Source organism: Ctenopharyngodon idella, chromosome 5 (genome assembly GCF_019924925.1).
Source record: "Ctenopharyngodon idella isolate HZGC_01 chromosome 5, HZGC01, whole genome shotgun sequence".
Lineage (NCBI taxonomy): Eukaryota > Metazoa > Chordata > Actinopteri > Cypriniformes > Xenocyprididae > Ctenopharyngodon > Ctenopharyngodon idella.
This window is the reverse complement of record NC_067224.1, coordinates 2,102,618-2,117,993: the sequence shown is the minus strand read 5'-3', so window position 1 is coordinate 2,117,993 and position 15,376 is coordinate 2,102,618. Positions and strand designations below refer to the sequence as shown.

The 15,376-nt window shown below is 35.7% G+C and overlaps 1 protein-coding gene across 3 annotated transcripts in view; it reads right to left on the bottom strand.

The window, feature by feature from the left end:
* Window positions 1-15,376, bottom strand: part of LOC127512615 (GTPase IMAP family member 8-like) — a 139,544-nt gene that overhangs the window by 123,603 nt on the left and 565 nt on the right. Inside the window, exons 1-2 of one of the 3 annotated variants that reach the window (XM_051893674.1) lie at window positions 10,653-10,926; window positions 6,760-8,868 (exon numbers count right to left, since the gene is read on the bottom strand). In XM_051893674.1, coding sequence (XP_051749634.1) covers window positions 7,868-8,868; window positions 10,653-10,680 — 1,029 coding nt within the window. In that variant the 5' untranslated portion in view covers window positions 10,681-10,926 and the 3' untranslated portion in view covers window positions 6,760-7,867. Of the gene's footprint in view, window positions 1-6,759; window positions 8,869-10,652; window positions 11,234-15,376 lie in introns of those variants that run through there. The other 2 variants (XM_051893676.1, XM_051893677.1) reach the window with 2 other exon arrangements.

Genomic DNA, 15,376 nt, shown 5'->3' with positions numbered 1-15,376 from the left:
AAAAAAAAAACTCTATATTACATATTCATTATATTTTTACTCTTATATAATTAAAAAGTTATAAAATTATTATTAATATTTAGTCTTCCAACTACAAAATGTTTTTTTGTTTTTGTTTTTGTTTTGGTCATCTTTCAATGTTAGTGACCTGAATTATATGACATACGATTTACAGTTTTATATTTGGCAGATGCTTTTATCCAGCGCGACGCATACAGTGTGTGTAGATCTTTGCATTATTGTGTGTTGTGTGTGTAGTTAGTGGGCTGGTGACGTGGCTCGGTGAGTGAATTCCGCGCATTTTTTCCCCGTGAGCTCCGGTCCTCCGGATCTACAGCAGATTCTCGGAAGAGAAGCAGAGCTGAACCGTTTGAACAGTGAGTATCGCGCATATTGACGAGCTGTATTCAACACGGGTGGATCCAAACTTTATCCTTATTCAGACACGAGTTTCTCTGGCGGTGGTGTTTTGTGTGTGTGTGTGTGTGTGTGTGTGTGTGTGTGTGTGTTGGGCAGGTCTGATCTCGTTATCGCGTGCGTTTGTCATTTTAGATTTCGTTTGATGGCGAATATTCATAAGAAAACTTTCAGCTCGTGGCGCAAATGTTTTGGATTGTGCAAAAAGCGACAGATGCGTGATTTACTTTTGCATAGATGCAGTTATTGTGTTGCTCTGAAACAATTTTCACTCAGAAATTGCCAGTACATTTCACAAATAATTACAAAGAAACGACAAGTAACATGAAAAGCGTCACTTGTTTTTTTTTTTTGTAAAACAGCCTACTACAATAATCTTTACAACTTTTTTTTTTTTTTTTTGTGAAAAACAGTGTGTGACTGCTAACGGATCGAAGAACGTTATCGATATCATATTCAGAAACATTAATTCAAACACTGATACTTATAACAGACTTTTAGTCAGAGCAAAGGTATTACATTCATAACACTCATGTTAGTGTTTTAATTTTAACCCTTTCATGCATGAATTTTGACAACCTCAATCAGGATTTTTCCCCTATGTTTTTGTTGCTCTTAGTCAATGAAAAACAAGATTTTAAATAATTTTTTTACACATATTTTTGAAAAAGCGATTTTCAGATTCCACTTGAGTAGACAGTATGCGTTTATGGTTTTAACTGAAGAGATATTGTGTTAAATATGATAATACAGTAATAACACAGCAATATTGTGTGTATGTAACAAACCAATGAATAAAATTATATAAAATCATGTGAAAACTATAAAATATATACAAAAAATATAAACGCAAAATATTGCAAATGCAGTTGAACTTCATACAAGTTGAACTTTGCATGTCTTTGATATCAGAACATGAGGACGTGATTCCATCAGAGATCTCTACAACCTTTCAAGGTAAAACTGTGGAAATCCAACTCAGATTATGTAGAAAACGTTCAAGCTTCCTCCAGTCTACTGGAGTATGTTGATTTACCCTTATTAGCTGATCATTCTGATTATGTTCAAGATGGACACATTTCTAACATAGCTCTCCTCTGAGAAAACCTCGCGATCAGGTGTTTTCAATCTCATCTGAAATGAGCAGTGTTGGGGGTAACGCATTACAAGTAACATGCATAATGTAATCAGATTACTTTTTCGATGTTACGAGTAATGCATTAAAAGTAACGTGCATTACGTAATCAGATGATTTTTTGATGTAAGGAGTAAAGAAACATTACAAGTAATGTGCGTTACATTATCAGATTACTTTTTTGATGTAAGGAGTAAAGAAACTTTACAAATAACGTACATTACGTAATTAGATTACTTTTTTGATGTAACGAATAATGCATTACAAGTACATACATTGCTGAATCAGATTACTTTTTTGATGTACGGAGTAAAGAAACATTACAAGTAACATGCATTACGTTATCAGATGACTTTTTGATGTAAGGAGTAAAGAAACATTACAAGTAACGTACATTAAGTAATCAGATGACTTTTTGATGTAAGGAGTAAAGAAACATTACAAGTAACGTACATTAAGTAATCAGATGACTTTTTGATGTAAGGAGTAAAGAAACATTACAAGTAACGTACATTAAGTAATCAGATGACTTTTTGATGTAAGGAGTAAAGAAACATTACAAGTAACGTACATTACGTTATCAGATTACTTTTTTGATGTTACGAGTAAAGTAATGCATTACAAGTAACGTACATTACATAATCAGATGACTTTTTGATGTAAGGAGTAAAGAAACATTACAAGTAACGTGCATTACGTAATTAGATTACTTTTTTGATGTAAAGAGTAAATGCATTACAAGTAACATGCATTACGTAATCATATTACTTTTCCGATGTTACGAGTAAAGTAATGCATTACAAGTAATGTACATTGCGTAATTAAATTACTTTTTTGATGTAACGAATAATGCATTACAAGTAACATGCATTACTGAATCAGATTACTTTTTCGATGTAACGAGTAATGCATTACAAGTAGCGTACATGTAATTACTTGTAACGTACATTATGTATGTAATCAGATTACTTTTTGATGTTAATGCATATTACATTCTAATAACACAAATACACTTATTTACAGTCAAAAAAAGTTACTGTAGATGAAGTATTTTCAAAAACAAGTCTCACAGTAATAGTATGAATTGTAGCTGAAATATAGCTATTGACGCATGATGTCCACTTTAGTGGACAGATGATTAATCAGAATTTCCTCCCAATCTAAAATCATTACTTGGACAATTTAACTGTGATATGACTCATTAGATATTGCTTGATGCTACTTTTTTTTTTTTTTTTTTTTTTTACCTGCAAGAGTCTTTTAGCAATTCCAGAGCAACTTTGCATTTCTGACTCGCCATTGGCCATCTTGGTTTAAAGGGCAAAAAAATTGACAAACAATGGCTTGCCACTAGGTGGCAATGTATAGGATGATGCACTAGGGTCCACTGTAGAGGTTGATGTGCAACTATGCCATCAAAACCCATGCATATGCAAGAAAATTATGTAAACATGCAATTTACATTTAACTAAAATGATACAATTATTTATTATGTGGTAGAAACAAGCTTCCATAGATATCTGTGAATGAAAAGGCTGTGATGTAAGGTTTGGTTTTTGTGACAAATTTACAGTGCAAATGTGGCAGTGATGATGATGATGATGATGCATGTTATTTTGCAGTTGAGCATTGGTATGATTGGCAGCTAAAAGCATAATCAAATGAGCCAAATGATAAAGCAATGAGTGTGAATTGCGTTGTTTGTGTGAGGAATGTCCGGCAGACACACGCTGAAGGCCGATGAAGGTCTGATGATGATGCAGGAGCTGGAGGACAGACTCAAGGAACACACTGATAAACTGGAGCACATCCGTCTGTCGGCCGTGGACCTGCGGGACGCTTTATCAGAGGTTTGCTTCTCTCTTCTCATCACTGCTGTTGTGTGTTTATAGATGAGCAGCGTCTCATGTGCTTCATCTGATCCTCACAGAATAATGACGATATGAAACAGTGCATCTCTGAGCACGTGGACTGGCTCGGACAGCTGACCGATCGCGTGGAGACTCTACAGATGAACACGGCCGTGTTTGTGCAGGTCTGTGAACAGCTGCTTTTATCTGACTCCAGACACTGAACACAACATTACTGCAGAACCTGCAAACCATCAACTATAGCGAGAAGTGTGTTGTATACACAGCGGAAATGATTTTCTTATTTATTTTTGTCTTACATCCAGTACAAATATCTAAACATTCTTACATCAAGATACATTTATTTGAGAAGCAAAATTACATCTTATTAATTATTGTTTTCTGACAGTTTTGTTGTTGTTGTTGTTTAAAATGACAAAATATCTGCCAATGGGCTAAGAAAAAAAATCTTGTTTCCCTTTTGAAGTAAGTTTATTATAGAATAATAGTATTTATTTCCCAACTTAATTTTGATGCATTTTTTTGGAAAAAATAACTCAATATCTTTGCTTTCATTTCGCTTTCCAAGTAAATATAAGATACATTTATTTGAGCAAAATATTCTAGTTTTCTCAAAAATGTAATTATATATATATATGATATTTCTTCTTTTTTCTTGTTTTAAGCATAATTTCACTCAATTTTTATAAATTTTTAATATCTTTGGTCATTTTGCTTTCTAAGTAAATATATTTTGAGATTACTTGTACGGAAAACAAGACACAGACAAGACAAAAGATTTGTTTAAGTTTAAGAAGCAAAATTTGAAGAATGTATCAATTTTTAATTTATTTTTTTGTTGAAAAACAAAACAAAATATGTCACAATGAAAAAGAATCTTCACTCAATGGCTGCTGCTCGACTGGCGCAAGACTCTCTGGAAGTCTTTGATTCAAAATCAGCCATATTTGCTCATAGCCAATCATCTGAGCTGTAAATGTCATGTGACTGGCTCACTCTGGAGAAGTCTTGTATTGTAATTGCCACTGTGTTTATAATTATTTATGATTTTTGTTTTGTTGTTCACGCAGATGAACGCCAAACCCCGCAGTTTTAGGGGCAAACAGCAGGGGCTCAGAACCTCCGCCCGCTGGGGCCGGTCACATGTGACCGATGACGCCCAATCAGAATACGGCTGGTCTCCTGTCCGCACTCGACGCAACAGTGACGCCGCGTCTGAGATGTCGTGTGCTTGGTAGACGACATCACACAGCTGATGGCATTAATACTTCTACAGTTTATTTGAGTGTTTCATTATTACTCTTTGTTTACTATCATCAGTACTTTTCCTTGTCCAGACATGATCACTGTAACGGCAGCCTAGAAAAATGAAAATCATGGAAGTTTGGAATGACATGAAGACCCAAACAACAGCTAGGGAGAATCAGCTTTTCAGCATATATACTGGACCTGATAATCATCACATACACTTAACACTTGCTCTACTTCTGTAAATTGTTTTTTTGTGGATGAATGAGTCTCTCTAGCCGTTGCGCTGTTCTTCGTTGTTCTTAGCCACTTGCGGCACCTGCTGGTGAGGACGATTAACAGCAGATGTAGAAATGCATCGGCAATCTACTGCTATTCCTGCAGTTCCCGGATGTGAAATGTTGAATATTCTGTTGAATTTAAACCACTGAATTTGTGGAAGCGAATTTGTAAAGCTAAATAAAATGGACCGAAAATTGCCTGTTGAATGTTGTTTTTTTACACAGACTGAATATGTTGGAAGTGAAATCTGAAAGGTGAATTTGAATCTCAGAATTTTTAATAATGAAAATGTGTGTAAAAATTTTTTAATTAAAATATTCACAGCTTAAATATTAAACCATGTTGAATTTCAGCCCATAAAAATGCAAGCCCTTAAAATACAATGCATTAAAACACAAGCACGGTTAATGCAATGCACATTTTTTCAATTAGTGCAATTCAACATGCTGTTTTATTTCAAAAACATTTGGCATTAATTAACTTCCATAGTAATAAACATATGATTACAACAGAATATGATTTGTATGTGATTTTCATGCTTTTAGGTTATTTTCACGGCAATAAAGGATGTTTACATGCTAAGCGAGTGTAGTGATTGGCTGCTTGTAATGTTGTTGAAATCTGGTATTTATAGCTTTTTATATGATCAAAACCCACATTAGATCGCAATCGGAAGTTATTACAAACACTCAATGGTGGTTTAAAGTCGGTTTTGAGTAAAAGTGTGGTATTAATCATATAAATTGTCTGGTGCAGCTTTATACAAGAAATATGTCAAGCCTGAAATGTATAATGATATAATTTGCTTTCCATGTTGTTCACAGTAGGCTATGCTGCTTGGCGTTATTGATAATGTCTTTAACAGTGATAATATGTTAATGCCTGTTTGTTATTTGAAATGTTTTAATAAAATTAAAAAAAAAAAAAAAGACAGATAGATAGATAGATAGATGTTTTATGAAGCAGTAAAGAATCACCTGTTTGCTTCTTTGTTTGATGGCAAGTGTGTTTTTAGTCTCCTCAAGATTGCCAACTTCACTGCCTTTTTCATTTTTATTTATTTATTTATTATTATTATTATTTATTTATTGTTATATTTTACACTGTAGCTGTTTGCTTGTTTTTCATCAACACATGCATGACATTCAGTTTGTTTTGCAGGCGTAAAGCATCAGTGTCTGAGTTGAAGTCTTGCTGGGATCAGCCACATGGTTTTGTGCCCTTTAACAGTGAAGGCATCACTGGTACTTTGTTATCAATGTCAGATCCATTACTGCACAAATGACAAAATGATTTTCCTTTAATCTAACAGTTGCAAATGTTAAACCATAAAGATTTGAACACCCTATCATATGAGTAAATGTATAAAGCATGATTTGAGATACATACATTTAAAGCTGGAGTTAGGATTCAGTATACGTGATGACAGGGACATATAAATGGTCAAAAATAAAAACTATATTATATTTTATAAGCTATTGTATGGCAATTATTTAGTTTGGTGTAATAGATTCCGCTGTGGGTCATGCATGGAGAGAAAACATAAAACCTTTTGAAAAGTTTAATTAAAGGTGCAATGTGTAAGAATTTTGCAGTAAAATATCCAAAAATCACTAGGCCAGTGTTATATATTTTGTTCAGTACTTACAATATCCCAAATGTTTCCAACTATTTGTAAATCGTGAGAAAATCATGAATTTTAATCAAGGCTCCAGGACGTGTGAGGAGTCGCCTGTCACTTGCGTCATACCCGCGTTACCCTCGGTTTACAGTTTTATTTTGTAGAAACCATGGAAACACCAAAGATGCTTTAATATTTACATGCTTTATTAGACAAGGAAACAACTGTTTTGATACATTTATAGACAGAAAACTAATTGTTATATAGCTCAACACGTTTAGTCTTATTGTTTAAATATAATTTTCTTAATTTTTTTGTGAATACCATGCTTTACCATGCCTCAGAGAAAAACACTATTTTGTCAAGTAGCTAACATAGCATAATCAGATGCAGCTTTATTTTTAGTAACAGTAATACAGAATTTTCATACTCTTTAAAATTAATTGCATGCCATTTATCAACACAAGCCATCCAGCATTTAATATGATATTGTAAAATCTTACTGCAGTGAGTAACAGTGTCTCACAGCAGCCGCCGAGCGAACGCACAGAGTAACGTTATAACATCATTTTCAACACAGTCAAATGTATCTAATATGATAAACAGCGCTGCGTTACCTCATACTCATGACTGGAAGAAGCGGAAGCGGCGACTGTGGCATAATAAAAGTCCAGCCGCTCTGCTTCGTACAGTAACGTTAACAATCTCATCCATGAACATGATTTCTGCCCGAGTCCCATCGGATTCTTTTCCACCGGCTGTGAGGTGAAGACGATATCTCCCATGATTCTGCACTCAAACTCGGTGTCGTCAAGCTATGCCTTTGTTTTGAATAGGTGACCTCTAGTGGTGAAAATTTACATATTGCAGCTTTAATATTTGTTAGCTGAATATTTAATTATAATTTCATATAATAATTTAATTGGAAACATATAACCATGGAAACATTCAGTAGACATGCTTCAGTTAGTATATGTCAGCTTTTAGCTATTTTTCTTTTATCTTAAATGAAGGTAACAATATCTTGAGGTTCAGTTTGTGGTCAGATATTGATTCAGTAAAAATGTTTTCATCATGAAAAGATAGATAATGTGTTTTAGTTTTAGGTTCCTTCTATTTGTTTTTTTGTTTTTGTTTTTTACTTGTGGAAATGTGATCCTGAATTTTTAAACTATGTAACTATAGTGAAATATATACAAATATATACATGGAGGAGCATGGATCAGGAGTGGAGGGTTGGGCTGATGTGTGGGCAATCTCTGTCAGAACATGATTTTGAACCCTGTAAACCAATCACCATTTCATACGGCTCAAAAAAGATCTAACAGCACCAAAAGTACTAACAGCAGCCCCAACAACATTATTAGCAGCTCCACTAACAACTCCACCAACAGCTGCACCAACGGCTCCACCAAGAACTACTCCAACAGGCCCACCAACTGTGCCAATTATTGCACCAACAGCTGTTCCCACTCCCACAGCAACAGCAGTTTTTTCTAAACCATTTAATGCAAAAGCTGGAAAAATGAACCTACCTATATACATAGTAACAAATTTTTTTAATTCATCTTCATTTTCTGTTGCCATTAGTTTTCCCCGCTCTCTGTCTCTCTGTTTCCTCTTTTCTTGCTCTTCTCTAAATTTCTGAGCATCTTCTAACATCTGATTGCTGTAGTATCCACCATTCTGCTCTGTCATTCTGTCAATCATCTGCAGGAGATCATTCACCTGCTCTCTGTTATTCTGATCTTCATTGTTGAAGATGTGAAATCTGCCTCCACATTTTTGAACTAGATGTCTTAATCTACTGTTCTGCTCAATGTTCTTCTCTAGGGACTGTCCTTTTAGCAGATCTCCATAAGTGAAGAGAATAATGGAGTATGTTGACACCTCCTCTCCAAAAAATGTTTCAATAAGGTCAACAATCTGCATCTCCTGATCAGTGAATCTGTGATTCACAGGAAACACAATGAGAAAAGCATGAGGTCCAGGACTGGATAAATAAACACAATTGCCTATCTCTTTCATTAACTGCTCAGGTTTCATCTCTGTGTCAAAAAATCCAGGAGTATCAACTACAGACAATGTCCTGCCTGAAACAGTGGTGTGTTTCTCTAAACATTGACGTGATACTGAAGACATATTCAACTCAGATTCAAACTCTTTCTGTCCCAATATTGTGTTTCCAGCTGCACTTTTCCCAGCACCAGTTTTACCCATAAGAACAATTCTTCTGAACGAGGTATTTTCTCTGATGGCAGGAATCCTTCTCTGCAGCCTCCCTCCAACTGTTGCTGAATAAAAGAGAAAACAGAGGTCAGTCTGAATGTTGTCCAAATCAAATTTGTGTGATTTAAAGCAGAGGTATAAGTCTTAAATAATCCATATATTCATATTGTCATCAACATTAAAGGAGGGCCATTGTTTTCTATTCGCAAGGACTTTATATTCATCAGAGGAGGTTAAGAATGGATAGGTAGCGCTCCTCTAATTGTTATACATAGAATAATGCTTTATCCTCATGTTGCACTTTAGATTTTTATTGTTTCACCATTCTCTAGCAGAATTCAACTATTTTCCTTGTGCTTTCATGAATTCCAAATTAACTGGACATCACACAACACTGACCATAAAAACCTCATTTATATAAGGCAATGCAACATACATTATTAAGGGTCTGAGGCTTTGCACTGATTATTACCAACTTTCTGCCTCTCTTCTGAACATCATTGACACAATGTGTGCACATTTTTGTGTTCTAAATAAATGTAATGCACATGTAAACTACTTTTTAAAAACACGTTTCAAGGTAAGGTTGTATTTGTATTATGAAGAAACCTAAATTTATGTCAGTATTCATTATCCAATGAAATGATTGATCAACTCATGTATACAGGACCCAAATTAAATACCGTGACATATCAATCAAACCACATTGGGTCTTGCACTTGAGCTGCCATTTACCACATTTGATGCCCACTATGTACAGTTGCGAGAAAAAGTATAATCTGCATAATCTGTGAAAATGTTAATAATTTTAACAAAATAAGGGAGATAATGCAAAATGCATGTTATTTTTTTATTTAGTACTGTCCTGAGTAAGTATTTTTGCATATTTGAACCCTTTCCAGCAGTGACTGAATGATTTTGAGATCTGTCTTTTCACACTGAGGACAACTGAGGGACTCAAACACAACTATTAAAAAAGGTTCAAACATTCAGTGATGCTCCAGAAAAAAACATGATGCATTAATAGACGGGGGGTGAAAACTTTTTGAATTTGAAGATCAAGGAATATTGTACTTAATTTGTCTTCCGGGAAACATGCAAGTATCTTCTGTTGCTTCTGAAGGGCAGTACTAAATGAAAAAAAATGATATTCAAGCGAAGTAAGACAAATTTGGACCTCTTCATCCTGTTCAAAACTCTTAATGCATCGTGTTTCCTACTAAATAAAAAATAACATGCATTTTGCATTATCTCCCTTATTTTGTTAAAATTTTGCACATTTTCACAGTTTCTGCAAGTGGTTCACATACTTTTTCTTGCAACTGTATGTGCATTGATCAATGTTTATATGTGAATAAAAGTCTAAATTAAATCTCTTCATCATATAAAGCGATTGTGTCTCTTCAGGTTTAAATCGCTCCATTCATATGGATTACATTTACCATGTCTTTATGTACTTTTTGAGCATGAAAATCTTACTTGCATAGATTTCTATGGATGGATAAAAATGATGACAACAAAGATGAGAAACAAAGATTTGTAATGACATGAGGATGAATACATGATGACAGAATGATCATTTTTGGGTTCACTGGTACACAAATGCTGCCTGAATGTGAAATAGCCATATCTCAAGTTGAGAATAGCTTTCAAAATGTTGTGGGGACAAAACTTGATGGCATTATTTGTATCACAGTCTTGTAATATACTTATTACATATATTTGGGAAGTGTATTACTTTAAAATGTGTTCTCCTGCAGCTCTGCAGACAATCAGGACAAATCTGAGAGACTTACTAACAATATGATCCACAAACACCAAAAATATATTCAGTTGTAATAAGACTTACCCTTTAACCCGAATGATCTCTGGATCATTTTGTAAGCAGGATTCTACATTGGTCACTTTTTATCTTGTTATTGAACACATGGAATCTCTGATCATATTTCTCAACAAGTTTCTTTAAGGGTTCAAACTCATCAAGGAATTCTTCTATTGTCATGTTTTCTTCCTTCAGTTCGTCTCCTTTGGTGAAGAGAATCCAGGTTTTCTCAAAGTGGTTTTCTCCCAACAGCTTCTCAATCTTCTCCACAGTTTCTTTCTCTTCTTCATTGAAGCTTTCAGCTTTGATGACCAGCAGAAACACACAGGGGCCAGATTCACATTTCTGGAAAACCTTTTCTTTGATCATCTGCTGAATCTCATCTTCACTCATCTCTGTGCCACAGAATCCTGGTGTGTCATAAACAGTGATTGACAGTCCATCGAGGGTTTCAGATTCAACAGCAACATCTCGTGTGACTAATTTTCCGCTTTTCTTCGATATGAAAGCGTTTCGTCCCAGTAATGTGTTTCCTGATAAACTTTTCCCAGCTCCTTTTTTCCCCAGTAATACCAAGTTTAAACTTTGTTCCATTTTTGATGTGTGACCTGAAACGAAACAATAAAAATGTGATAAAAACAGTTCTAATCAAAGACTGTGAGACACAGAGCATATTATATATTTTATTTCTTATAATCTCTTTGTCATTTTCCTTGGACTTTTATGTTTTGACTGTATTATTTACCTGACGAAGGTCGAGTGACCAAAACATAGTTATATTTTTATATGCAAGCTGTAGTGTGTGGGATCCTTTTTCTACTAGAATGTTTTTTTCCCTAAAAAATTACTTATTGAAACTGTTTTGATGAACCAGGAATGCTGCTACAATTTTTGGGCTCACTGACAACTTTTTAATAAACATTGTTATTATATATCATTCAATAAGAGACAATAAAGGACAGGTTTTAATGGTTTATTAAAATAACTATTATTTAGTTACCTATTTCATTATACCAGTAAAATAAAATCTGTCGACTATCACCATTGAGGAATCTGCAGTTGGTTAGGAGCTATAAATACTATTAAATAATTAACCTGCACTAGTCAACAACCCCTAACCCTAAGCATAGCACTGGTAAACCTCATGAAATATTTAAGCTAATTTCTTTCATTATCTGAGCCTAATTTTCTTAGAAAGAAATATCTTATTTTAACACAGAAGTTGTTCAACATATGCTATGAATATTGTTTATGTGTGATATGTATCACCCGGTGGCTGATTTCTTTCATACTTCACACAGTCCACTAGAGTCTAGAGTCAAACACCAAGTTTCATTTTGATCGGCCTCTGTTAACCTCGTCAAACAGGTTTTCAAAATTCACAGGCCAATAGCAGCCATGTTTTTTTGAGAGACACGAAGGTCCTCATAGACATTCATGGCACCTTCGACCAAGACATTGCATACCAATTTTCAAGTCAATCGGACTAACGATTGCGTAGTTATAGCCATTTTCAGGTTTTTTCCCCTGTTATAGCGCCACCTAGTGGACAATCGCTTTACCATCATGGCAACTTGGACAAGGACTGTGCATGCCAATTTTCAAATCAATTAGAGTAACTGTTGTGTAGATGTAGTGGTTTTCAAGTTTTTTTCCTATTACAGTGACACCAAGTGGACAAACGCTAAAATCTTTTTACTGTGACCTCGGACTGAGCTTGTACTCATGTGTACCATGTTTGATGAAAATATCTCATTAAGAGATATATCTCAATCAAGAGATATAACCATTTTAGTAAAAGACAACTGCTACTTCAAACGTTTTGGAGTTCTGTTGCGAACCTGAATCACCAATCGAAAATCTTTTGATAACTTTTTGCCATTTTTGAGTGTTTCTAGATGATGCAAGTTTTGAACAGATTGCACAAATGGCCTATGAGGAGTTCGAAAAAGTAGATTTTTCAAATAATCGCAAATGTTTATAGAACAATTAGATTGACAGCAGTGGTTCTTGAGGCAAAGTTGTTCAGAACGATGAGATTCAACATATGATATGAATATTGTGTGTATGTGTGATATGTTGTTTGATATATAGGGTCTAAAACACGACTGCGCCACCCAGTGGCCGTTTTCTTTCAAAATTCGCACAGACCTGAGTCAAACAGGCCCACTGAGTTTTGCTCCCATCAGCCTCCGTTAACCTGGTCTAAGAGGTGCTCAAAGTTTATACACGAATGTCATCATAAATCATCAAGGCAACTGGACAAAGACAGTGCAAGCCAATTTTCAAGCCAATTGGACTAACAATTTCGTAGTTATAGCTGGGGTTTTTTGTATCATAGCAAGTGGTATATCTCCGCAATATTTTTGTATGACCACAGAATGAACTCGTACATGAGTATGGCAACTTTGGTGAAAATATCCAATTTCGTTCAAGAGTTATAACCATTTAAGTTTGTCTTGAGCCAAGGATTCCAATGATATAAGACACTTCAGTCTACGACAAACAGTCTAGGAGTTATGAGCGGTTTCGTGTTGTTGATCGCTGTAGCGCCCCCTTTTGGCCAATCGGGGTCATACCTTGTCAGGCTCTCCCCAAATTGAGACCTACCATCTGGCCAGGTTTCAAGTCTCTAGGCCTTACGGTTTGGTCTGCATGATCAGGTTTATGACGGAATAATAATAATAAAAATCCTAACAATTACAATAATACCTGTTTACAGTGTCAAGCAGCATAAATTTAGAAGCAGACACAGGAAAACAGACATTTGATTAAAAAAATTCTGTGCCCACTCTTTAGTTAAAATAAAAAAAAATATCAAACAGTTTCTATGGGTCTAGTAGCCTCAACTTTTCAAGTGCCAACGCAGGCGTCAGCCAATCAGATCGCCCTATGCAAATACCCTAGCCCAGAGACTAGCCAATTGCGTTCATGCAACACCGGAAGCTCTTTCTTCATTTACTGGTGTTGCATGAATGCAATTGGCTAGTGTCTGCTCTAGGGTATTTGCATAGGGCGATCTGATTGGCTGATGCCTGTGTTGGCACCTGAAATTTTCAACTTCTGTCGCAGGCAATGCGACGCGACGGAACCCACAATTTAGTTCGGCAAAGCGTGACGTCACCCATTCAAAGTAAATGAGAAACATTAACGCCAACACCCCGTGTGAATGCAGCGTAACACCATGTCTACACCGGACGCGACGATTCTCACTTGCATCGCAACAGCTAAAAGCTGTCTACACTGGACGTGACAAAGCACCCATTGCAAAACATTTGTCCGTCGTGTCAGTATGTCATAAATAGAATGAGGCATCAGTTTACTGTCGGAGATTTGTTGCTCGTGTCGCACCGCATCCAGTGTAGACAACATCACTGATTATAATGGGTTCAGTGGTGTAGTCTAGTTTTTTGTAGTGAGTATACTGTGATTTTTCCCTCCCAGTCTTATACTCACCCGTCCCAGAGCGACACCCCATAACAATGACTTAAATTTCATTCAAGTCCCCCTGTGGTGAAAATCAAGTTTTAATGTTGTTTATGTGTCTTTGTGGTGTTTTTAATATGCTTTAATACAAACCATGTGCAAATTCATAAGTTAACACCATTGCTGAGTATTTTCTCCTTAAAACTGCAATGAAAAAAAGACCCATGGTTTGAAATTGCTGGTGTCTGTGACGTCACAAACTACCTTGTAACCATGCAAAGTAAGACAGATGTCGGTCACGAGCTCCGCTACCAAAACAACAAAATGCGGTGCATTTACACGGGGCGTCGGCGTTAGCGCTTCTCATTTACTTTGAATGGGTGATGTCATGCATTGCCGAAATGAATTGTGGGTCGCTTCAATCTTGTTGCTTAGGGCAGAAGTTGAAAATTTCTCAACTTTTCAAGTGCCAACGCAAGTGTCAGCCAATCAGTTCGCCTTATGCAAATACCCTAGCGCAGATGCTAGCCAATTGCATTCATGCAACACCGGAAAGTAATAGGATTGGCTGTTGTCACTATGACAGTTGCGTCAGCACAAAGCTTCAGACACGCCCTTCATCAAGCGTTGACGCCGATGCCCCGTGTGAATGCACCGTTACAGATCCTCCTGAACCAAAACAACCAGCTTATGCTGCGTTCCCGCCATAACTGCTGTAATTAAGAGATGGCAACCCGTGACATTATACTCGGAGTGGTTCGTGACTCAAATTTATGTGTTTCAATGGCGTGGCTTTGGAGACGCTCTGAAGGGAGGGTGGGATCTTTAGAAACGGTCCCTAAATGTGCTAACATTCAACGTCAATCCAACTTTATGCCAGTATCTGATATAGTATAACATACATCACCAATAAGGTGCGAGTTTGGTCTTTTATATCACTCTCCAAGCATTTTATATCGGAGAATAATGTTATAATCTCGGTCATGGCAGAGAACTCTGCTTACATGTAGGCTATACACAGCGAAAGTAACCGTGAAGACACTGAATTAAAACGCAGCTTTAGTGTCTATATCAGCTTTTCCACAGTGAATTTTGCTACATTCATTGCGGGGCATGAAAACGCAATCGCAAGTGTCTTAACTGTGAGTGTAAATGCAGTAAAGAAAAATAACATTTAAATGATCATTTTGTTAGTTTTCGCTAGTTAAACATATCTAACCGTTTTTGTAATAAATTTTAATTTTGCAATTTTTAAAACGTTAAAATATGTTTAAATTATATGTTAAAACTAATTATATATGTTGCATACTATAAATGTAAATTAT